General features: G+C 36.7%; 1 protein-coding gene across 1 annotated transcript; it reads right to left on the bottom strand.

The window, feature by feature from the left end:
- Positions 1–386: 386 nt before the first annotated feature.
- LOC141712721 (uncharacterized) lies at positions 387–806 on the bottom strand. Its single transcript, XM_074516122.1, has one exon. It carries the CDS (start codon positions 804–806, stop codon positions 387–389), a length of 420 nt encoding a protein of 139 aa, XP_074372223.1.
- Between the last annotated feature and the right edge of the window lie 24,336 nt (positions 807–25,142).

The following is a 25,142-nucleotide window of genomic DNA, read 5'->3' as shown; positions in this document are numbered from 1 at the left end:
TTGTTGTTTCCGGGGGTCTTGCAATCCCTCGACATTTGACCGATCTTCGCACACTTGAAGCATGTAACAGGAGGCTTTAGGTTTCAGCACTCATTCGCATAATGACCTTTCGAATTGCACTTGTAACAAACGATGTCATCCTTATTGCAGTTACCCATGTGTCTCTTGTTACAGAATTTACACTCCGGATTTGTCGCTTGCTGGGATCTTTGTCCACTTGGCCCTTGAATCCTATTCTTCTGACTCTTAATATCACCCTTCTTAAAGCTTCGAGGTCCTCCTTGGTTCTGGAATCCAAACTTCTTGAAATTCCTTCCACTTTGGCTCTCTTGAGCCAATCCTTCTCTATTACTTCCAAACTTTCTTTTCTTACTCTCTTTCTCCTTCTATCCTTCAATTACCATCGCCTTCTGGACCACTTCAGCATATGTGGTCATTACAAAGGCAGCCACTCTACTTCGTAGCCAAGGCTTCAATCCTTGTTGAAATCTTTTTGCTCTCTTTTCATCTGTGTCCACATAATCTCCGACAAACCTATCCAATTCAGTGAATTTCTTCTCGTACTCTCCTACAGTCATTCCTTCTTGCTTCAATTCAAAGAACTTTAATTCCATTTGAGTCTGCATATACCTCGGGAAATACTTGTCTAAGAAAATCTTCTTGAATCTACCCCAAGTTATAACTTCCTCTCCTTCTAAAGCACGGGCTGACTCACACCAATAGTTCGCTTCATCTTTCAGGAAATAAGACACATAGTCGACCTTCTTTTCTTCACTTACAACATCTAGCGTGAAAGCTTTCCCCATTTTTCTAAGCCAAGATTGGGATTCTACAGGGTCTTGAGTTCCACGGAACTCCGGTAGTTTCACAGCTTGAAATGATTTGAAAGCTGTAGGGGTTGGTGGTGGTGGAGGTGGTTGTTGTTGAAGTTGTTGCTGAAGGAGTTATTGTTATTATTGAGCAAGGGTAACAGATTGTTGGTGAAGTATTTGCATGAGTTGAGTCAAGTTGGGTGGTGGATCTTCATGATCCCCGGTATTGGTGTTGCGAGCTCTACGAGGAGGCATGGTTCTTAATATAGACAAGAAAGGTTTATTCACAGTTCAAATTTTGCATACACAAGTTATAACAAGGGTAAATATCAAGTAATACGGTCTTATTCAAGGGATATTTTAGGGAAAGATTTGACATGATCAAGTTCTAAAGGAATCAACAGAATTTAAACAACAAGGTTATATTTAAGCAAGTATACAGCATGGTAATGAGATGTCAATATTATAGAGATAATCAAGGTGCGAATTTTACATTAGTTCGAATGAAAAGTACAAATAAAGTACGAAAAGGAAATAAAGTGCAAGTAAAGTCTTCCCGAAGCAATCCAGGTACAAGGTACAAATGGAAATCAAAGTACTAAGCAACAACGATGTTGGAAACAAGTGGACTATATGATAGTCTAAGAGGATGGTGGTGGGGGAACAGGGGCACGAAGATGGCTAATCACTCGGCGGAGCTCGTCGGTAATGGAGGTAAGAGTGATCTGACTCTCTCTCTCACGGTGTGGAATCATCAACGCCAATTGGTCCTCAGCCATTTAGATGATCTCCTCAAGCCTAGCAATCAGTCGGGGTTGGTTGGGCTTGTCATCAAAGCTCTCGCGGTACAACTAGTCCATCCTACGTCGAAGATTCGCGTTCTCGCCCTCCAATCGATCAACCATCAATACCATCTGCTCGTAAAGAGGGAATGGCACAGTAGAAGGGAATCCGGGAGTCAATGAGGATGATGCATGGCAAACAGTTACATATATATATATATATATGCGGTTATAAATAAAAGGGTCATAAAACCTATAGATTCTAACGTCCCAAAACCTAAATGATCTAAGTTCATCCAATTCTCTAAATTCCTATCTTATATTCATTTATCCTATGTTGTTCAAGGACTCAAACTTGTGGCTCTTGTTAGTCCCTTAACAATGTAGCAAGAATTACAGAAGGGGGGTTCAATGGAATTCTTGAACCTTTTTCTTGAAATAAAAATGTTCAACTCGATTATAGATATATTTGTTTTGATTAGCACAATGCAGAATGTAAACTTAATTGAATCAAAACATAAGTAATTAAAAACAAGAGTCTTTAAAAACTTTCTGGTGGATTTAAACAATTCCACCAGAGATATATATAATATATCGAGAGGACTCTGTGTGCAGAAATGCTCACAGCTGCTTACAAATGGAACTACTGAGAATACAGGAAATGCTAAAGATTCTGCTTACAAAGATTTCTCTGTTTTTGTGTTTCTCAGCTATTTCAGTTATTTTTCTATTTGCTACTCTCTTGGTTTATATAATACCAAGATTACAAAGTCAAAAAGACTGAACAAATATAAAATCTAACAGTCTTAAGCTTTGCTGCTTTTCGTCCTCTATTACCCAGTTAATGGGCTTCCATAGTGTGTTTGTATACATCTCGACGGCTGTGTGTCAGCTTTCACTGTTCAACTGCTGTTTGAATTCTTCATATGATTATCTGTCGATTTTTAGAACATCCGTTGATGATTTAATTGATCATCTGTCAACTTCTATATTAAACATCCGTTGATAGTCATTTGATCATCCGTCGATGGCTTTGTTAATCATCCGTCGGTAGCTATTTTGGCACTTGACTCTATTTCACTTATGCAGAATTACAAGACATCATTTATGTACAATTAATCAACCTATTCTACATATCTAGTTAAAGTCAACATGACTTATATGCTACTACAGATTCTATACAAAGGTGCATACATAACTGTGCTACAAACTTATTATTACATAAGCTACTCACTCGATGGATAATAAGTTAATCATCCGTCGGGACTATAATGAGTTATCCGTCGGGACTATAATTCTTATCCGTCGAGTGCTACATTATTTCACTAAGTAAAATCTACTTAGATGTTTTGTTTATGAAATCATCAAGTACACAACATATGCCCAACAATCTCCCCCAATTTATGTCTACTGGAATTGTAGCCATAAATTAAGAGATACTTGATGATAATAAAACATCCTGAACATATATCTTTAAAGATAAGTAGATAAACTGAAAGTGCTTCAATTAATTAAAATGAACAAGGTTTGGCTCACAGTCAATTCAAGATGCTCCTCTAGCCTGAGCAGATTTTTCTAGTTCCTTGAAGGTCTGGATCTTCTTCCAAGCTTTCTGTTATTTTCTTCAATTTGATTCTGGAGCTGCCTGTGGAATTCTAATTCATCAGATTCTGAGAGATCTAGCTTTTCTTGCATTTCTAAGAGAGTCTCATTGCTAGAGATACTCAATTGGTCTTCTAATCTGAAGAATCTTCTTACACCCTTGTCATCCATGAATTCCATCAGCCAGTAGGGCCTTAGATGCACTCTTCTCCCTGTGTATGGGATGATTAGAGTCTTTGGGAGTGCATTTTTAGCTCTAACACTCCTCAGCTCTTCAATCTTCTTCAATACTAGTCTTCTTGCAGTTACATTGAACCCAAAGTTTTTCTTGAAGGATGAATAGACTTTAATCAGCACAGCTTGGCTTTCTTAAAGAATCCTGTGAAGTGGCCACTGAATCTCCCTTCCTCCTTTGTACTTGAATACCAACCTTTCAGGTAGGTTTCTGTATGCATCAATTGCCCTCACTTCATCTAGTTCATCCAGATAAAGATTTAGATCTGAAAATTCTTTGAAATCACACAAGTACAAGTAGTCTCCCCTGTTGACCTTGGGTTGAGCTTTAACTACTGACTTAGATTTGAGAGGTGACAGCTTCACTTTCTTGACTGCCCTTGACTTTGTCCTTTTTGGCTTGCTAAGGATTGGTAAGTTGAAGTCAGGAATTGGTATTTTATCCCACTCTATTGGCTCATCCTTTGGCACAATAGGTTCACCATGTATGTTCCTGTAGGGATCCACCACCCTTATGTCTTCAAATACCACAGAGGGCTTTGATGCTTGAGTTGTAGCTTGAGTAGATTCCTTAGGAAATTGATCTTCCAATTCCTTGTCAACAACATCCAGTTTCCTTTTTGTTCTTCTAGCCAATTCTTTCTTTCTTGGGGATTTCTTCTGTTCTTCAATCTTCTTCTTTGATTCAGCAGCTTCAGATGGTTGAGAGGGAATTTGTTGAGAAGAATTCACAACCTGTAGCTTGGCCAAGATAGCAATCTGTTCTTTCTTTTATTTAGACTTCTTTGCATCTAGAGCAACTTGCCTCTTTTCCTGCTTTAATCTGGCTTTTTTTTCTTTTTTTGCTTGAGCAAATTGTGGATGTCCAGCTACCACACAAATTTCCTTTCCATTTCTGAATATCTTAGCAATTCTCCTTTTTGAAGCTGAATCAGCTGGATCTTTATAGAAGACAATAGATCTTAATAGAAGCTTCTTTTCATCAGGCTTGGGTGTCTCATACACAGTGTCCATAGGGTTCTTCCAAGATGATTTTGGATAATTTGCCCTTGGTTTAAGAATTGTTTTAGCCTTTGTAGACTTGATGCAGGAAGATTGTCCTTTTTCCAGATAGTTTATGCTCATCTCATTCACACTGATTGGCTTGACATGAGAGTGATGGATGGCTGACTGAACTGGCTCCTTGACTAGTTCAAACTTTTTCTGTATCTCCTCATCAATCTTATTCCAGTTGATCAAACTCAACTTTCCTTTTTCAGCAACTTTCAAATTTGCTGCTGTTGCATTAATTAGATCTATACCATCTGTAACTGTTGGCTTGGAGATTTTAATTGAAGGTACAATTACTTTGCTGATTTGTACTTGAAGTTTCTCCCCCTCAGTTGGTCCTTTCTCCCCCTTACTTGATTCTCTATCCCCCTTTTTGTTATCATCAAGTTGAGGAGTTAGGCCTTGTACTTTAGCCAGTTGCATAAGAAGATTTGTCTGAGTCTGTTGATTTTGAAGAAGGATAGCCACTGAATTCTCAATAACTTGAACTCTATTTTCCAGCTTGGCTAGCTTCTTTTTAGAATCTGATTTTTTCCTTAATCTCAGTAGTAGATCTTGCATGGTACCATATGGCATTACTGAATCCAGCTTCTCAGAATTGTATGTCTTCAAGTCAGCTATATCTCTTTTTAGTTCATCCACACTCATATTTTATCTTAAGTGTTGGATCTTCATGAGATGTAGAGAGTCTAGGTGAGCTTGAAGAATAGCCTTGGTACCAACATCTGAAGTCTCCTGAAGGGCCTTTTGAATAGCCACCACTTGCTTGACAAAAGACACATCAAATTGTCCTGGTGTAAATTCCTTTGTCCATGCCCATCCAGGTAAATTTAAAATAGAACTTGGGCCTTCATCTTCCCTTAAGTTCATGCTTCCATCCAAAGAAACAGAGTCATCATCATTAGAATTTACTCCAAATTCTTCAGATGGCTCACCAGCTTGAGAAGGCATCCTATTGACAGCAGCTTTATCTCTTTGAAGAGATTCTGAGGTGTGTACTAGATTCAAGGTCTGTTCTGCCTCCACATTGCTCTGAGCAGCCAACAATTGATAGGCTGACACAGGATGAGTAAAAGTGTCAGCATCCAAGGAAATGTTATCAATTTCATCTTTGTAATGTTGCTGAAATTATCTTGCCTTTTCAGCATCATCCACAATCATTGACTCACTAGCAATGGCTGGATCCATTCTTATTTCTCCTGTACCTGCCTTTCTCTCATAATCTCTCTTTTGTTGCATCAGGGTCTCACCCTGACTCCCCACCCTCACACCCTCACCTTCACCTACTAAGGTGGGACTCCTCTCACTCACTTTTACCAATCCTGAATAAATGGATTGCTGAGATTCACTCTTTTCCTCTCCTTTTGCCTGGGAGCAACCCAGCCTCTCACTCAATGCACTATCCTCTCTCAGTCCTAAGAGTGACTGTATTACCACTAAATCCTCTGCACTAGAAATGATTGAAGTTTGAAGTTGTGCAGAGACACTCGACGGATAAGTGATATCCATCGGGTGAATGGTAAAGCTATCCGACGGATACCTGTTGTTAAGCTTATCCGTCGGGATACAATCACTACTCGACAAATGAGCAATATCCATCGAGAGAGTAGAAATGAATGAGGTGGGAAGAGAAACTATTGTTGACTCTGTGTTGATTGAAGTTATTTGAGGCATAGATGTCACAATAGTATCTGAAAGAATTGGCAAGTGAGCCAACAAATCATCTAAAAGATGATGCTCACTTGCACTAGATTTTGGCTTCCCCAACAGAGTTAAAGAAGGGGAATCAGGAATTGAAGTGTTTATCATATCCACTTCCAGAGAGTTTGTTGGTGAGTATGGTGTTTCAGAGGCTTCTATTATAAGAGATTTTGGCTGTGACTCCACATTTATTGGAGCCACATCAATCTGAATTTGAGAAAGTGCAGGGACTGTGTCTTTAGCACCAGTTTGAACTGTGTATGTGCCCTGTGCATCCCCAGTTGTTTTGGATTTCTTCTTTCTTATGTAAGTTTGGGGTGAGCTTGTGTCCCTAACCCTTTTGGCCTGTGCTCTTGGCTGAGAGCTTTGTTCAATAGCCACATCTTTTTGGGAGGATGCAGCTAGAAGTGAGCTTTTGTCCTTTTTAAGCACTACAGTTTGTTGGGAAACTGCAGTGTGGCTAGGTTGGGATTCACTCAACTCTCCAACCTTATCCTTAAGGTTTCTTTGATGTTCACCCATTTCCTCACCTAACTGACCCTCCTTCACACTCCCCTCTTTGGCTTTGGTAGATTTTTCAACTGGTACCTTTTGAGAGATACCAGAGGGGGTTTTCTTTGACTTGGATTTAGAAATTATAGTTGATTTGGCAGCTTTGGTAGGCAACTGTTTGGTCATTGTCACAGTTGCCATAGCTACTCCTGAACTCAAAGAAATTGAGGAGATTGGAATAGTTGAGGGTATGGATGAACTTACCTCACTTACCTGAGGTGTCTGCATTACAGGAAAGTTAAACATTGGCACATCCCTATGATGGTTGGCTCTGTTCAAATCTGCAATGATTCTTCTCTCTTGAACCCAACAAGCTAATTTGTTGTTTGAGTTCTCAAGTATAATCTCTTGACAAAGATGGTTAGCCAATATCATGAAAAATCTAGCATAATATACATTTTTTCCCCTTTTGGCTAACTCACCTAGTTTAAAACCTAACTCATACAAGACAAGATCACTGAAATTGTAAAATTTATTGTAACTAGCATGTATAGCATGTTAAGCATGGAAATGTTCACAGAATCAAAATTACTGACTTTTCCAGAGAAAACTTTAGTCACAACATCACACATGAAACTTCATTCCTTCCTAAGACCTAATCTTCTAATCTCACTTAGCTTAGTAGTAGGAAGTGCATAATGCATGGAATTAAGCATATTGATAATATCAGTGTCAGTGTGTGATGAAGTTACATTATCATCAGGAATTTTGAAACATGCTTTTATCACATCACTATTGATACAGAACTCATTACCTTTGATAGTTAGAGTGATGGTTTTGTCATTAGAGTTGTAGATTGCAGTGGTCCACATCTCTTCAACAACTTCACAGTAAATTGTGGGTGATTCGAGCATGGCATAACTTAACTTGCAGTTCTTCACGAAGTCCATCATCTTGTGATAGTCTTCTGATTGTTGAATACCCTTATTGACCAAAGCAGTGAAGTTGTTTTTCTCATAAATGAACCCAGTCTGAGACATGATCTTTACTATAGGTGCCATTGTTAGAGAATGAAAGCTTGAAGAGAAAGAGGATATTTGCTTGAGAGAGAATAAAATAAAAGCAGTTGAATTTGAGAATGATAAAAGAAAATAATTGGAATGAAACAAGCTTTTATACTATCTCAAAAACACGGATGAAAATAATAAAGAAAAGTAAATTACCCAATAGAAATTGCCTAAATTAGCCGTTTAAAAATAAACTGTAAAAATTCCACCCATTATCCGTCGTGTAATGCTTACAAACTGTAAGTATACTCGATGGATAATGTTCAGGGAATTAACGGTTAAGATTTAGACACTTCGACGGATGAGGATAAACTGTTATCCGTCGAGTTTTAAAAGATTCCAGAAAAGTAATTGATTTTTATTTGCACATGGTATATCGACGGATGACTCAAATCGATGGATAATGGTCATCCGTCGAGATGCAAATTTTGACTTAGCCAAAATTTCACTCATGACTAAAAATCGGTTAAATTTTTGGCTACATATCAACTTGCAAAATAACTCAGATAGATTCAAGAGTAATTAAGCACACCTAACTCACTTACCAACCTAGAAAAGGTGGATTCATCCAGTGGCTTGGTAAATATATCTGCAAGTTGCTTCTCACTTGGAACAAAATGTAACTCTACAGTACCATTTATTACATGTTCCCTTATGAAATGGTACTTGATGTCTATGTGCTTTGTCCTTGAATGTTGCACTGGATTTTCAGTGATGGCAATTGCACTTGTGTTATCACAGAAAATAGGAATCCCCTCAACTTGCAAACCATAGTCTAGCAATTGATTTTTCATCCATAAAATCTGTGCACAGCAACTGCCAGCAGCAATATATTCAGCTTCAGCTGTAGAAGTAGAAACTGAATTTTGCTTTTTACTGAACCAGGACACAAGCTTGTTTCCTAGAAATTGACAAGTTCTTGTTGTGCTTTTTCTGTCAATTCTGCAACCTGCATAATCTGCATCTGAATAACCAGTTAGATCAAAACCAGAATCTCTAGGATACCAAATGCCAAGTTTTGGTGTTCCCTTGAGATATCTGAAAATTCTCTTAATAGCTATCAAGTGAGACTCTCTAAGATCAGCCTGAAATCTAGCACATAAGCATGTTGCAAACATTATATCTGGCCTACTAGCTGTTAAGTACAGAAGTGAGCCAACCATGCCTCTATAGCTTGAAATATCCACAGACTTTTCAGTAGTGTTTAGTTCAAGCTTAGTTGCAGTGGTCATGGGAGTTTTTGAAGATGTGCAATCCATTAGATCAAACTTCTTTAAAAGATCAAAAATATATTTAGTTTGACTAATGAATATTCCATCACTAACTTGCTTAACTTGTAAACCAAGAAAGTAAGTTAGTTCTCCCATCATACTCATTTCATACTTACTTTGCATCAGTTTAGCAAACTTTTTACAAAGTTTCTCATCTGTAGAGCCAAAAATAATATCATCTACATAAATTTGAACAAGTATGCTAGAGCCATTAACATTTCTGAAAAATAAAGTTTTATCTACAGTACCTCTTGTGAATTGATTTTCCAAAAGGAACTTTGATAAAGTGTCATACCAGGCTCTAGGTGCTTGCTTCAGTCCATAAAGTGCTTTCAGTAGATAATAGACATATTCTGAAAAATTTGGATCTTCGAAGCCAGGAGGTTAACTAACATACACTTCTTCCTCCAAATCTCCATTCAGAAAGGCACTTTTGACACCCATTTGATAGACCTTGAAATTGGCATGGGCTGCATAGGCTAAGAAGATTCTGATGGCTTCAAGTCTTGCAACAGGAGCAAATGTTTCATCAAAATCTATTCCTTCTTGCTGGCAATAGCCTTTAGCAACCAATCTTGCTTTGTTCCTTACTACTATGCCATTTTCATCTATCTTGTTTTTGAATACCCATTTGGTGTCTATTGGATTCTTTCCTTTAGGCTTGGGTACCAACTTCCAAACTTTATTCCTTTCAAATTGGTTTAGCTCCTCCTGCATAGCTAAAATCCAATCAGGATCTAACAACGCTTCTTCTACCTTCTTTGGTTCTTCCTTTGACAAAAAGCTGTTGTATAGACATTCTTCCTGAGTTGCTCTTCTTGTTTGAACTCTAGAGGAAACATCACCAATAATCAGTTCAAAGGGGTGATCTTTTGTCCATTTCCTTGGTTGAGGTAGATTAGCTCTAGATGAAGAGACCTCAATGTTGTCTTGATGTGTGATTGAGTTTTGATTGCAGGAAACTCCCCCTGAGTTTGTGGATCTTTGATTTGAGAAAGGGGTACTTTCTATGGGTGATCTGCCTTGACTTCCTGCTCCTTTTGATAACCCAACGGATGGTGAATTTTTAGTACCGACAGATGAGGCAGGTTGTCTACCGACGAATGAAGCATTTTGTAACTCGACGGATGTTGAGTTTTGTGCTTCATTGGTTGTAGATTTGTCTGCATTATCCTTAGACACTGTTTCTTGATCACTTTCATCATCACTTCCATCACTGACCATCTCAACATTGTCGAATTTGAGGCTCTCATGGTAATCTCCATTAGGGGTGAGCAAACAAAAACCAAAAAACCGAAACCGAACCGAAAAACCGAAAAAAACTGTAACCGAACTGAACCGACCGGACGGTTTGGTAACGGTTACGGTTTTATCCTTAAAACCGAACCGAAAAACCGAACCGCTAATATTATTTTAAAATATTTAATATATATTTATTTACTTATCTATTTTATACAAATATGAGTATATGATACTTGCCAAATTTATATAAGAATTTTAAAAACCTTTTGTTGTTGGGCCTGTATATGGATTATGATAGTCATTTACTTGCACTTGGACTTTTCGATAGTCATTCATATTATAGCTCTATTAATTCATCAATATGAATCCCTCATTTAACGATGCTACTTGTTTGTTACATTATACTAAATAATTAATTTTCTTAGATTTATATTAAATAACGTCTATAAATAATTTTAGTATTATATTAAATAATTATTTTTTTAAAAAAAAAATAAAAACCGAAAAAAACCGAAACCGATAAACGGTTAACCGAACCGAAAATAACCGTTCCCAACGGTTCGATTACGGTTAATAGCTAGAAACCGAACCGAACCGACATACACGGTTCGGTAACGGTTTTCGGTAAAAACCGAACCGAACCGAACTGTGCACACCCCTAATGTCCATCTTTCAGTCCTTCAATCTTTTTATCATCAAACACAACATGTATAGATTCCACAACAATGTTGGTTCTTAGATTGTAGACTCTATATGCTTTACCAACAGCATATCCAACAAAAATTCCTTCATCTGCTTTAGCATCAAACTTCCCATTTTGATCAGTTTGATTTCTCAGAATATAGCATTTACAGCCAAAGACATGAAGAAAGTTTAGAGTTGGCTTCTTGTTCTTGAACAATTGATAAGGAGTCATGCATCTTGCTTGATTAATCAGAGAGATGTTCTGAGTGTAGCATGCAGTGTTTACAGCTTCAGCCCAGAAATATGTTGGTAGTTTTGATTCTTCAAGCATTGTCCTTGCAGCTTCAATAAGAGATCTGTTCTTTCTTTCCACTACTCCATTCTGTTGTGGAGTCATTGCTGCTGAAAACTTATGCAAGATCCCATTTTCCTCACAAAATGCTCTCATGACATAATTCTTGAACTCAGTTCCATTGTCACTCCTGATTCTTCTAACTTTGAAATCAGGATGATTGTTAACTTGCCTTATGTGATTGATGATGATTTCATTAGCCTCATCTTTAGACTTTAGGAAATATGTCCAAGAGAACTTTGAGAAATCATCTACAATTACTAGGCAAAATCTTTTCTTTGAAATTGACAATACATTGACTGGTCCAAACAAATCCATGTGAAGCAGTTGCAGAGGCTCTTCAATTGTTGAATCAAGTTTCTTCCTGAATGATGCTTTGATCTGCTTCCCTTTTTGGCAGGCATCACACAGTCCATCCTTTGTAAACTCCACTAGAGGAATGCCTCTTACTAGTTCTTTCTTTACCAGCTCATTCATGGTCTTGAAGTTTAAATGGGATAGCTTATTGTGCCATAGCCAACTTTCATCTTGACTTGCTTTGCTGAGAAGACAAGTTACAGATTCTACTTTGGTTGAGTTGAAGTCAGCTAGGTACACATTTCCTCTTCTCACACAAGTGAGAATCACTTTGTTGTTTTGATTGTCAGTCACAACACAGGCTTCTTTGTTGAAGGTTATTGAGTTGCCTTTGTCACAAAGCTAGCTGATACTCAACAGATTGTGTTTGAGACCATCCACTAAGGCAACCTCTTCAATTATGACATTGTCCTTTGAAATCAAGCCATATCCCACAGTATAACCTTTGCTGTCATCTCCAAAAGTAATACTTGGGCCAGCTCTCTCCTTAAACTCTGTGAGCAGGGTAGAATCACTAGTCATGTGTCTTGAACAGCCACTATCCAAATACCAAAGATTCTTATTGTTTCCCTGCACACATCAAAATCAAATCAAGTTGATTTTGGTACCCAAGTTTCCTTGGGTCCTGCCTTGTTAGCTTTCTTCTTCTGTTTCTTAGGTCTTAACTCATTTGACTTAGGAATTTCAGATTCTTCCTTAGTCATTTGGGTTGGGCCTTTGAAACTATTTAATGCAATAGAATTATCATGCATATTATGGCTAATAGGAAATGACATGCTTGGTGCAAACATGTTATTCCAGTAAGGCATGCTAAATGGCATTTGAGGCATATTGTATGCAGCATAATATGGATTAGGTGCAAATGGCATATTAGCAAACTGTCATTCATGTTCTGTGTAGGCATAGCATTAACAGGCATGGGAGGCATGGCATTCATGTTAGGAAATTGAGGCTGAACAGACATGGGAGTAGGCATGGCAGATTTGTAATTAATAGACAAATGATTTACACTACCACACTTGACACAGAATTTTCTAGGGGCATGTTTATCAGGTGTGTAGTTATTGTGTTTGTTAATCCCTACTTTATCATTCCTATTATTTTTCTTTTTAGTATATGTTTTTACCTCCATTTTCTCAAGTTTGTCACTTAACTGTTTGACAGTCATGTGACCAACATTAGCCTTTTTCCCTTTCTTAGCTTGACTTGACTCTCCTGAAACAAAGTTTTTGGAAACAGGCCCATACTTATCATTTAGCTTGATTAATTTGGCTTTGCTAATGGGTTTGCTTATAGCCGACGGATGAGGATTTTTATCATTCGATGGATAACACCTTTTGTTATCCGACGGATAGTCCTCATCATCCGCCGAGTCTACATCTGTCAGCAACCCATCTACCAAAATAGGTTCTAGTTTCTCTTTATTCTTTTTCCAGGCTTCATCACAAAAAGACTCAATTCCTTGAACTTTGGTGATTTGAGCATGAACATCCCTGGATGTTTTCCATGCTTTAATCATCTCTTGTTCACGCTCGAGCTGCTTCTTCAAAATTTCTTCCTTTTTCAAGGACTCGGTTAATTCCTCCTTGGCAATCTTACACTCAATTTTTAGTTTCTCAAACTCAACAAACTGAGACTCAAGCACATTATTCCTCTCACTTAAAAACAAGTTGTTTTCTTTGATTTTAGCATTTTCTTTAGTGAGAGACTTAAGTGTAACACGCAAATGATATAATTCTGTAGACGTCATTTATTGCATCATTACACTCAGCTTTAGATAAATGTGCAAGGTTTGTAGTGATTACCTGATTGCTTGAGGAACTTGTCTCTGTTTCATCAGACTTGGCCATTAGGGCTAGATTGACATAGCTGACATCTTCATCTTCATCCAAACCATCAGCTGCCCAGTCATTCTCTTGTGTAATGAAAGCCCTTTCCTTTTGTTTGAGTAGATCAAAGTATTTTTGCTTATAATCCACAGACTCAAACCTTTTCTTACTGGAATCTGACTTTCTACACTCATTTGTAAAATGCCATGCCAAGCCACATTTGAAACATTTGAATTTTGACTTATCCACCATGTTTCTATTTGGCTTGGTTGCTCCAAAGTTCTTCTTGAACTTGAGCTTGGAAAATCTTCTTGAAAGAAATGCTAGGTGCTCATCAATATCCTCCATGTCATCTTGGCTTAATGAATCTTTACTTTCAGCTAGCCCCTTACCCTTATTCTCACAGACCTTTGAAGTTGATTCTACAGCTTCCATCTTCACTTCCTTCTCCTTTTCCAGATCAGCAACTACTGCAATGGATCCTCCTTTCTTCTTTCCTCTCTCCATTCTTTCATCCTGCTCTATCTCAAGCTCATAGGTCTTCAGAATGCCATACAGTCTCTCCAAAGTAAACTCCTTATAATCTTGTGAGTTTCTCAATCAGACTGTCATTGGCTTCCATTCCTTTGGAAGAGATCTGAGAAATTTCAGATTGGAGTCTTTAGTCTGGTAGACTCTTCCATGCAACTTAAGAGCATTTAGTAGTTTTTGGAATCTACTAAAAATGTCAGTGAGTGACTCACTTTCTTCATTGTGAAAATGCTCATATTGCTGAATCAGGAGCTGCATTTTATTTTCTCTTACTTGCTCAGTGCCATCACAAATTATCTGTATTGTGTCCCAAACTTCCTTGGCAGTTTTGCAGTTGATAATATTATCAAACATGTCTGCATCGACTCCATTGAACAAAATGTTCATGGCCTTTTTATCCTTCCTGACTTGTTCAATGTCAGGGTCAGACCATTCGTGCCTTGGCTTTGGAACAGATGGCTCGTTTCCTGTTGCAGCTCTCATTGGAACATTAGGACCTCTTTCTATGCAGTCCACATAGGCCTTATCTTGAGAAAGCATATGAAGATGCATCTTTACCTTCCAATGATGGTAATTATCTTTATCAAGAAAAGGAATCTTGACTCCAACATCTTTCTTGTTCATCTTGCTGAATTGTTTTGATCTTTAAACTCTTTGTAGATTAAGAGTTTGCTCTGATACCAATTGTTAGTCCCTTAACAATGTAGCAAGAATTACAGAAGGGGGGGTTCAATGGAATTCTTGAACCTTTTTCTTGAAATAAAAATATTCAACTCGATTATAGATATATTTGTTTTGATTAGCACAATGCGGAATGTAAACTCAATTGAATCAAAACATAAGTAATTAAAAACAAGAGTCTTTAAAAACTTTCTGGTGGATTTAAACAATTCCACCAGAGATATATATAATATATCGAGAGGACTCTGTGTGCAGAAATGCTCACAGCTGCTTACAAATGGAACTACTGAGAATACAGGAAATGCTAAAGATTCTGCTTACAAAGATTTCTCTGTTTTTGTGTTTCTCAGCTATTTCAGTTATTTTTCTATTTGCTACTCTCTTGGTTTATATAATACCAAGATTACAAAGTCAAAAAGCCTGAACAAATATAAAATCTAACAGTCTTAAGCTTTGCCGCTTTTCATCCTCTATTACCCAATTAATGGGCTTTCACAGTGTGTTTGTATACATTTCGACGGCTGTGTGTCAGCTTTCACTGTTCAACTGCTGTTTGAATTCTTCATATGATTATCCGTCGATTTTTAGAACATCCGTTGATGATTTAATTGATCATCTGTCAACTGCTATATTAAACATCCGTTGATAGTCATTTGATCATCCGTCGATGGCTTTGTTAATCATCCGTCGGTAGCTATTTTGGCACTTGACTCTATTTCACTTATGCAGAATTACAAGACATCATTTATGTACAATTAATCAACCTATTCTGCATATCTAGTTAAAGTCAACATGACTTATATGTTACTACAGATTCTATACAAAGGTGCATACATAACTGTGCTACAAACTTATTATTACATAAGCTACTCACTCGATGGATAATAAGTTAATCATCCGTCGGGACTATAATGAGTTATCCCTCGGGACTATAATTCTTATCCGTCGAGTGCTACATTATTTCACTAAGTAAAATCTACTTAGATGTTTTGTTTATGAAATCATCAAGTACACAACATATGCCCAACAGCTCTGATACCAACCTGTGATGAACCCACACTACTAACTAGCAGAAATATGCATAATAATAACTAAACATTAAAGTACTATAAAAGATAGAATATTAAGGCTACAACCCTTATCCACAATCCCCGAATACACAGGAATGAGTTTGAACAACATCTAACATCTTCATTATTACAAACTTAAAATATCTTAAGTCAAATTACTACCAAATTTTAAACCCAAAGTTTACAACCCTTAGGGAACTACTAGTTCCCTACCTGCTCCAACATCTTACGGTAGGCATACCCCGAGTCCCCAGAAGTCTTACGCGCGGTTTGCTTGAAACGAACCATCTTCGGGTTTCACTGAAGGGATAACATCAATAACAATATTAATGAGAAAAACACTCAGTAAGTGAATAACGGTATGTAATAATGCATCATAACCATGATAAAACGATAACAGAAGATAAATCAGCAATATGAAATCTCAAATAGAAGATCAAGTTATAATGAGTGAATGGAATTAGAAATCACACAACTCTATGAGCAGTGAGGGGTGATCAGCCCACATCAAAGCTCTGAATCACATAACAAGTGATTCACAACCTTTGAGGATCCTCGACACACATTGGCCATATAAAAACCATCAGGCTCCCTGCTACTGAAGTTTTAACAGTGACTAGCGCCTCAGTCTTATTAAAACATACCATCCAATTCTTTTTAATCAATTTATTTTAATTGAAAAAGGGTTCTTGATCAATGACAAGATAACAAAGGTTGGTATTGTCAAAGTTCAAATGAAGGAAACGATACTAGTGTTTGGGTTTACAAAGGAAATGATTTTAGGTTTTGAGGGTATTAGGATTCACATGATTTATTAAGGAACTATTGTAGGGTATTCTCATGGATATGAGGTCATATTTGAGGAAAAGAAATCAATTCAAGTATGAAAGAGATTAACTAGATTCAAGACTTAATCATTGGGTGATGTCAGGGACTAATTAATCTTATTGAAACTGTAGTCATGCATTCACAGGGTTTTTAACCACAAGCAACAGAATTATAGAGGTAAGTTGAGAGTTCACTTGCCTGGACTACAATTACTGAGTACTTGAATTGAATTGTCTATGGGCTCCTTTCCTGGCCTCCTATTTGAACCTATAATAAATAGTATCCTCATTACAACTCTTGCTACTACCCTTTCGTGTATGCTATAAATATGCATATACACATATACACACTTATATATATATACACTTAAATTCTACTAATTACAAATAATATATGCACCATATAAACCACATAACACATAGCAAGAAATGATATGGCAATTTATTACTTAGTTAATAGTACACATTTAGATTCTATTTACGACCTTAGTCACTTAGGCATTTAATCACATACATACAATTATCATGACCAATACTCCTAATCCTCCTTAACAGACCTCAACTCAACCTAAATTTAGTAAGGCACGCTTATGCCTCACCTCAAATGACTCACAAATGCAATGCATACTACTAAACCTTACCAAATGCACACCTTGGCACCAATTGTGTGCCTTGGCAAAAATATGAATTTCTACCATGGACCTTTGCTTTATTATGACTCCTATGACTTATTATACCTTTAATATAACTTTAACAATTGGTTTGACATCAAGGCCTCACTTAAATGACACATAAATTCAACGCACCTCTCTAAAGCTTCCAAAGACAACTCTAATGGTGACTCTCGGGTGTTTTGGTGGAAATAAGATATCTCCACCTTGGGCCTTCACCCCAAACCAACTCTCAAAGGTTATTAAGACTCCAAACTGACTCTCAAAATTTGAATGACTCAAAGGCCTCACTCGGGCATCCCTAGGCCTTAAGTTGAAGTTGACATAAAACCGCCTTCCCTGATTTCCAAACTGCCTTGATTTCACCAACTTAAAACTCATTTATCTAGTTCATTTATTGATTTTATTGACTTGTTAAGATTCCTAATACTTCACTACATCTATTTATACCAATTCCCCATAAATTCCTCACCTATGACATGATGATAATCAACCAAAAGTCAAGTTTACCCAAATCCGCCATGTTTTGAGTTGCTCTCGGGTTTTTGTGTGTGTGCCTAATCAAATGCAAGCTTTTATGCAATCTAAAGCTACTGGACTCAAGTATGAACCAAGTCCAAACTCCCTTGATCTTAGGCCTATCAAGGCCTTGCTAAAACTCACCTAAAGTGACCTAAACTTCTAGTACAAAAATCTGTCCAACTAAGATTAATGTGACTCCTTCCACCTTAACTCCCTTTACTACACCAAAACCAAATAACATTCAACAACCAACCAAGGATAGTCCTAATATAAACTAATACCTACTAACTATCAACATATAAGTCTCATTTGAAATTTTATTTAGCATGAAGATCTCTTATAGAAACAAGTAAGGTAACACATCACAAGACAAGCCATCACTTAGCATTTTTAAGCAAGAATTCGAAGTATGCATGCATGGTAACTTCATGACACCTGCTGACCTTAAGCTCATTTCATCATATATAACTTAAACTAGCATTTTATTAAAGGGATCATAGCATGCAACTCACAAAAATAAAGTATCAAGAGGTTAAAAGATCAACTATAATAGTCTCATCATGTCCTCGAGTTTTTAAGAAAAATTCGAACTATAACCCCAAAATAATCACTTGATATCTACTGAATATAATCACTTATCATCTTGGAATACTTTATTTAGCATTTTATAACCAAAAACCACATCATGCATCTCATACAAGTCAAACACCAAAACACAAAATCAACAAGTATAGTCTCTACTTAGAAAATCACTTGTAAATCAACATTCAAGTACTATATCCAACATGCAAATGCTAAAATCAACATGCAAGTACTAACTTAAGGTATCTTGATGGAAAAATAGCATGCAAGGGTTTAATCTTAACAAAACAACATTTATAAGGAGTAAAACTTCAAAAATCAATATGCATGGTCATTTTTTATAAAAACTTCCCAAAATCAACACTTTACATTCGGATCCTAAGAAATCATTGCCAAATGTTTATGAAAAATGAGTATGACTTTGTAAAATAGAAGTGTAACACCTCCCCAAGATCATATCTTCTTCATTCTATAAGCCATCATGGTTGAAACCTTAAGTTCATAAGAACCAAGGTCTCAACCTCGACTTCTTCAACATGCAAGCATAAAACTCACCTCAAAATGATGTTACTCCACTAAATGATGAAGTTCTTGGCTTGACTAACTTGAAAAGTTAAAGAAGATGAAGAAAAATGAAGAAAATGGTAAGAATGGGGGTGGGGATGGGCTTCGGCCGAGAGGGAGTAAAGAGAGGAGAGGAGAGGGTGTTTGAGTGGGTGTGTTGATGAAAATGAGGGCACTCACTTGGTTTTTCTCTTTTTAATTTGATTATAAAGGTAGTGGAATGAGGAATGTACAATAATATCCTTCTTGCTAATAGTGACAAAAATGCATGCAAGGTTAAAGAGGTAATCTTGCAAGTTAGTGGGGTTGGAATGGACAATACTAGCCTTGGACTCTCTTATAAGCTTAAATGCATGCAAGGGTATACTAGTAATTCAATAATTAATAAAAGTATGATTAAAAAGAATGAATTTTAATAAATAAAATATTAAAATATAGCTTCATAAATCACAAAATTAATACCATAAACACTATGAAATTTTAGAAGTTTTATAAAAGTGTTTTCAAAAATTTTGAACAAGAATTTATTTTAAAAGAATTTTTCTAAGGTCAATACTCTATTAAACAAACCATAATAAATATTCTAAGCCACATAAGAAAATGCAAATAATTTGATTCTAAGCCGAATAATAATATATCGCTTAATCGTAACTACAACAACTCAATTATTATCTACTCGCGTAACAAAATTAGCTTGCGTACGCTAAATTATACGCTTAAATAACCTAGCGATATTCGGAATGCCATACAACGAAGAATATATACGAACACATCGGATTCACACAAAAATTTTATAGCACAAAACAGATTATCATATTACATTCATATTAAATATTCACAGGCATTACAGTTTTTCTTTGTAAAATTATATAATTACTGAGTGCAAATGATTTTCTGTACAAAATACAATACGGTAAGGGCTATTTATATATACGGAATATTGATACCTCGTTGGATCATACCGGATATAAAATATTATGTTTATTTGAGAAAACATATCCAAAACGGGCTTGGTCTCAGCGCTTTGGTTACACGTACTACGAGATGATAATATAATAGTTTAATAAAAAGATCCCGTTTCTTGAAAATACGGGTTTTATCGATTTACCGAACAAATGTTGTATCGAAAATATTGCGCCGGGACCCGCACGGGGAAAACCGTACGCCGGATCGAAAAAGTCAAAACCTGGAAAATGCTCGGAATATTGCAATTAGGTTAGGAAGGAGTTCTCGGAAGAGTTTTGGGTTATAAAAACGTAAGAACGGTTGAAGTCGGTTGGTTCCCGATTATACAAAATAGTTTATAAATACTGATAAAAATAATTTATTAAATCCATAAATCTTTTATAAAATCATAAAACAATATAAAAATTAATGAAAAAATATGACAATTATCTACACTTTATTTTGGACATATAAAAATTGAAATACTCATATTATATCATATTCAAATATCCAAACACATATACCACTTAACAAATAATTGATAGAATAATCACAGAATAAATACATAATATTTATTTATCAGCAAAAGTCATTACACGTTATATCCCAGATATTACATCCCCCCCCTTAAAAGGATTCTGTCCTCAGAATCTCCTAAGAAACAAGTGAGGGTACTTTTCTCGCATATCGCTTCCAACTCCCAGGTTGACTCTTCAACCTTTGGGTTTCTCCACAATACTCTTACTAACTTTACAACTTTATCCGTTAACACTTTCTCTCTTTCTTCTAGAATCTCAATTGGACTCTCTACATATGACAGATCTGCCTGAAGTTCTACCGGCTCGTACTCAATTACATGCCTGGAGTCTGAATTGTACTTCTTAAGCATTGATACGTTAAAAACATTGTGAATGTGCTCCATATGCGGGGGTAACTCCAACTTGTAGGCTACCTTGCCAACACATTTCAAAATCTCAAAAGGTCCGACATATTTAGGAATTAGCTTTCCTTTCTTTCCAAATCTTGTCAATCCTTTCCACGGAGACACTTTCAACAACGCTAAATCTCATTATTCAAATTCCATATCCTTTCTTGATTGATCTGCGTACTTTCTCTGATGGTCTTGTGCTACAATTAACCTTTTCTGAATAACTTCAACAACTTCTTTTGTCTGCTGCACCAATTCAGGTCCAAGTACCTTGCGTTCTCCTACTTCATCCCAATATACTAGCGATCGACATTTACGTCCATAAAGAGCTTCATAGGGTGGCATCCTAATACTGGCATGGTAATTGTTGTTGTAAGCAAATTCTACCAAAGGTAAATGATTGTCCCAACTTCCTTTCAAATCAATGGCATAAACGCGTAACATGTCTTCAATCATCTGAATTGTTCTTTTACTTTGGCCGTCTGTTTGTGGATGGTAAGCCATACTCATATTCAATCTGGTTCCCAAACATTCTTGAAAACTTTTTTAAAATCTCGAATTAAATCTTGGGTCTCGATCAGATACGATAGACACAGGAACTCCATGATGAACTACTATCTCTTTCCGGTACATATGGACCAACTTGTCTAGTCAAAATCTTTCATTTATAGGAAGAAAATGAGCTGACTTGGTAAGTCTGTCCATTATAACCCAGATGGCATCATGATTTGCTTTTGTCCTTGGTAATCCGACTATGAAATCCATGGCAATATGCTCCCACTTCCATTTCGGAATCTCTAAAGGTTGCAATAATCTACTTGGTCTCTAGTGCTCTGCCTTGACCTTCTGACATGTATAACATCTACTAACCCATTGTGCAATTTCTCTTTTCATATCTGGCCACCAATAATTTTCCTTTAAATCTCTATACATTTTGGTACTTCCTGGATGGATTGAATATCTTGAATTATGAGCTTCCTGTAGGATTTCCTTCTTCAACTCTGTTACTGGTGGAATCCAAATTCTGGAAGAAAACCTAAGTATACCTCGATCATCCTTTTGTGTGCACAACTCTTCACCCATTAAACGATTGATGTCCTGATCCATTACTTTTTTGTGACACTTCTTGATCTTCTCTAATAATTCTGATTGGAAAGCCATACTATACATCTTTGTTTCATCAGGTTTGCAAACTCTGATTTCCTATTCCAATTTCTGAAATTCCTTATATAACTCCTCGGGTACTGATAACACATTCAACTTCTCTTTTCGACTTAACGTGTCTGCCACAACATTTGCTTTGTCGGGGTAATAGTTAATCGTACAGTCGTAGTCCTTAATCAACTCCAACCATCTTCTATGTCTCATGTTAAGCTCCTTTTATGTGAATATGTACTTCAAACTTTTGTGATCCGTATAAATCTCGAATTTTTATCCGTATAGATAGTGTCTCCAAATCTTTAAAGCGAATCCTATGGCTGCTAGCTCTAAATCATGAGTAGGATGCTTCTGCTCATGAGGTTTCAGTTGTTTTGATGCATATGCAATAACCTTGTCGTGCTGCATCAAAACACAACCCAATCCCTTATGAGAAGCATCGCTATAGATTACAAAATTTCCTTAATCATCTAGAAGTGACAAAATAGGTGTTGTGATTAATCTCCGCTTCAATTCCTGAAAACTTTCTTCACATTTGATGTTCCATATAAACTTCTCATTCTTTCGAGTAAGCTTTGTCAAAGGCGTCGCAATCTTCGAGAAATCTTGAACAAATCATCGATAATATCCTGCTAATACCAAGAAACTTCTCACTTCTGTTGGTGTTTTTGGACTTTCCCAATTTGTAATAGCCTCAATCTTTGTCGGGTCCATTTTGATCCCTTCATTACTGACTATGTGTCCTAAGAACTGAACTTTCTGTAGCCAAAACTCGCACTTTGAGAACTTCGCATATAACTTTTCCTTCCTCAAAATTTCCAAAGATATCCTCAAATGCTCTGCATGGTCGTCTTCTGTCTTCGAGTAAATCAAAATATCATCTATAAACACAATGACAAATTTGTCTAAATATTCCTTGAAAATTTTGTTCATCATATCCATAAACGTTGCTGGGGCATTGGTTAATCCAAAAGACATCACTAAGAATTCATAATGTCCGTACCTTATTTTGAAAGTTGTTTTTGGTATATCTTTCGGCTTAATCTTCAATTGGTGGTATCCTGATCTCAGATCAATCTTGGAGAAATACTTGGCTCCCTCAACTGGTCAAAAAAGTCATCAATTCGAGGTAACGAATACTTATTCTTAATTATAAGCTTGTTAAGTTCTCGGTAGTCGATGCATAGTCTCATGCTTTCATCTTTCTTCTTAACGAATAGTACCGATGCACCCCATAGGGATACACTGGGTCTAATTACTCCTTTTTCAAACAACTCTTGCAATTGCTTTGCTAACTCGTTCATTTCGACGGGCGCCATTCCGTACAGGGCCTTAGATACTGGTTCCGTTCCAGGTGCTAAATGGATTGTAAACTCAATTTCCCTGTCTGGAGGAAGTCCTGGTAACTCATCGGGAAACACGTCTGGGAACTCATTGACTAATGGAATGTCTTCAAGCTTTGCTGGCTCCTAACTTCTATCAATTACATACACAATGAAATGCTCGCATCCTTGTTGTGGCAGTATCTTAGCTTGAATCATCGTTAAAAACTTCTTCGCTTGCTTCTGACCTTTAAACGTTACCACTTTCTCGTCTGGCGTCTTTACAATTACCTTCTTATTACGACAGTCTATCTGAGCATCGTGCTTAGATAACCATTCCATTCCTAAAATAACATCAAACTCTCCTAATTTAAATGGTATCATATCCACACAAAACTTATTACCAGAAATTTTATTCTCACAGTTCACACATACTTGATTAACAGATACACGTTCTTGATTGGCTAATTCCACAGTCATTATTTCATTTAAACACTCAACCGGACAATTTATCTTATTTACAAAATCTTGAAAAATAAACGATCGAGTTGCCCCTGAATCTATTAACACTTTGGCACATAAAGAATTCACATTAAGCGTACCTACCACGACATCAGTATCCTGGATAGTGTCCTTCACAGACATGTCAAAAACTCTGGCCTTTGGAGTCACATTCACTACTGGAGTGGATCCCATGATTCTCAATACATTACTGACTGGGGCGGGTGTCTTCAAATCAATACATTTCATTGACACTAGAAGTCCTTTGACATTTTATTCTTCATGGAGGCTTGAACATATTAATAAACTTCTTTCCATGACCTGTTAAGGACTTAGAGCATTAATTTCATCTTTTGATTCTTTGTATTTATCCAGTCTTCATTTTCAGGGTGCTTCACAATTAATATTATTTATTGTTTTTACTTCATGTTGAGTTATATTTCCTCGGTTACATATTACGTTACATTATGCTTTACAGAGATATGCCGTATTTATACTATTATTTATTATTTATTTTAAATTTCTTATTATGCCTCATTTTGGGGTCAGAATCATCATTTAATAATACGTTTTAACATTCTTTTTTATATTAATATTTTACATTTAAGGGTGTACCCTAGCTTTCGTTCTGGTCGACAGCCATTTCGGTCAGGATTTTGACCATGGTCTTACAGTTCTGACCGAATTAACCCCCTTTTTTTCCTGGTCGTGGCCTATTTCGACCAGGGTTGTTCGATCAGGATTCTTGACCGAAATTCGGTCAGGATTTGACGTTGACTCTGATTTTTCTAACCGAATAAAGGTCTTTGTTGCTTTGGTCGTGGTTGCTATCGTCCAGAAGTGTTCGACCAGGAATCCTGATAGAATTTCGGTCAGGATTCTGGGTTGCTTTAGTGTGTCTGATCGAATAAAGGGTCTGTAAATCCTGATCGAACGTTCATTCGACCAGAATCTTTCGATCAGGATCATGGCCTTAATTTAGGTCAGAATTTCCTATTTCTTGACCGAATTACTAGCCTAAAATTTCTGATCGTGTAATACTTCGACTAGGACCAATCGATCAGAATTCCTGATCGAAATTAAGTCAGGATTTTTAATTTTTGGCTGATTTTTTCTTTTATATTTTTGGGCTTATCCTTTAATCCGTGTGCCTCTCATTGGGCTTTTTTTATCATGGGCCTTCTCCTTGGGCCCGATGATTATGGGCTTCCTCTCTGGGCCCAACTTTTATGGGCTTTTTGAACTACTGGCCTTTATGTTGGGCTGATTATTGGGCTTTTTGGGCCTTTTCTTTTTTGCTAGCCTTTTTAATTGGGTCCATGACATGGGCTTGCTATAACTGCTTTCAGGCCTTAAAAATATTTG

This window comes from Apium graveolens, chromosome 1 (assembly GCF_009905375.1).
Source record: "Apium graveolens cultivar Ventura chromosome 1, ASM990537v1, whole genome shotgun sequence".
NCBI classification, from domain to species: domain Eukaryota; kingdom Viridiplantae; phylum Streptophyta; class Magnoliopsida; order Apiales; family Apiaceae; genus Apium; species Apium graveolens.
The sequence above is the reverse complement of the archived record's forward strand: the minus strand, read 5'-3'. Positions and strand labels throughout refer to the sequence as shown.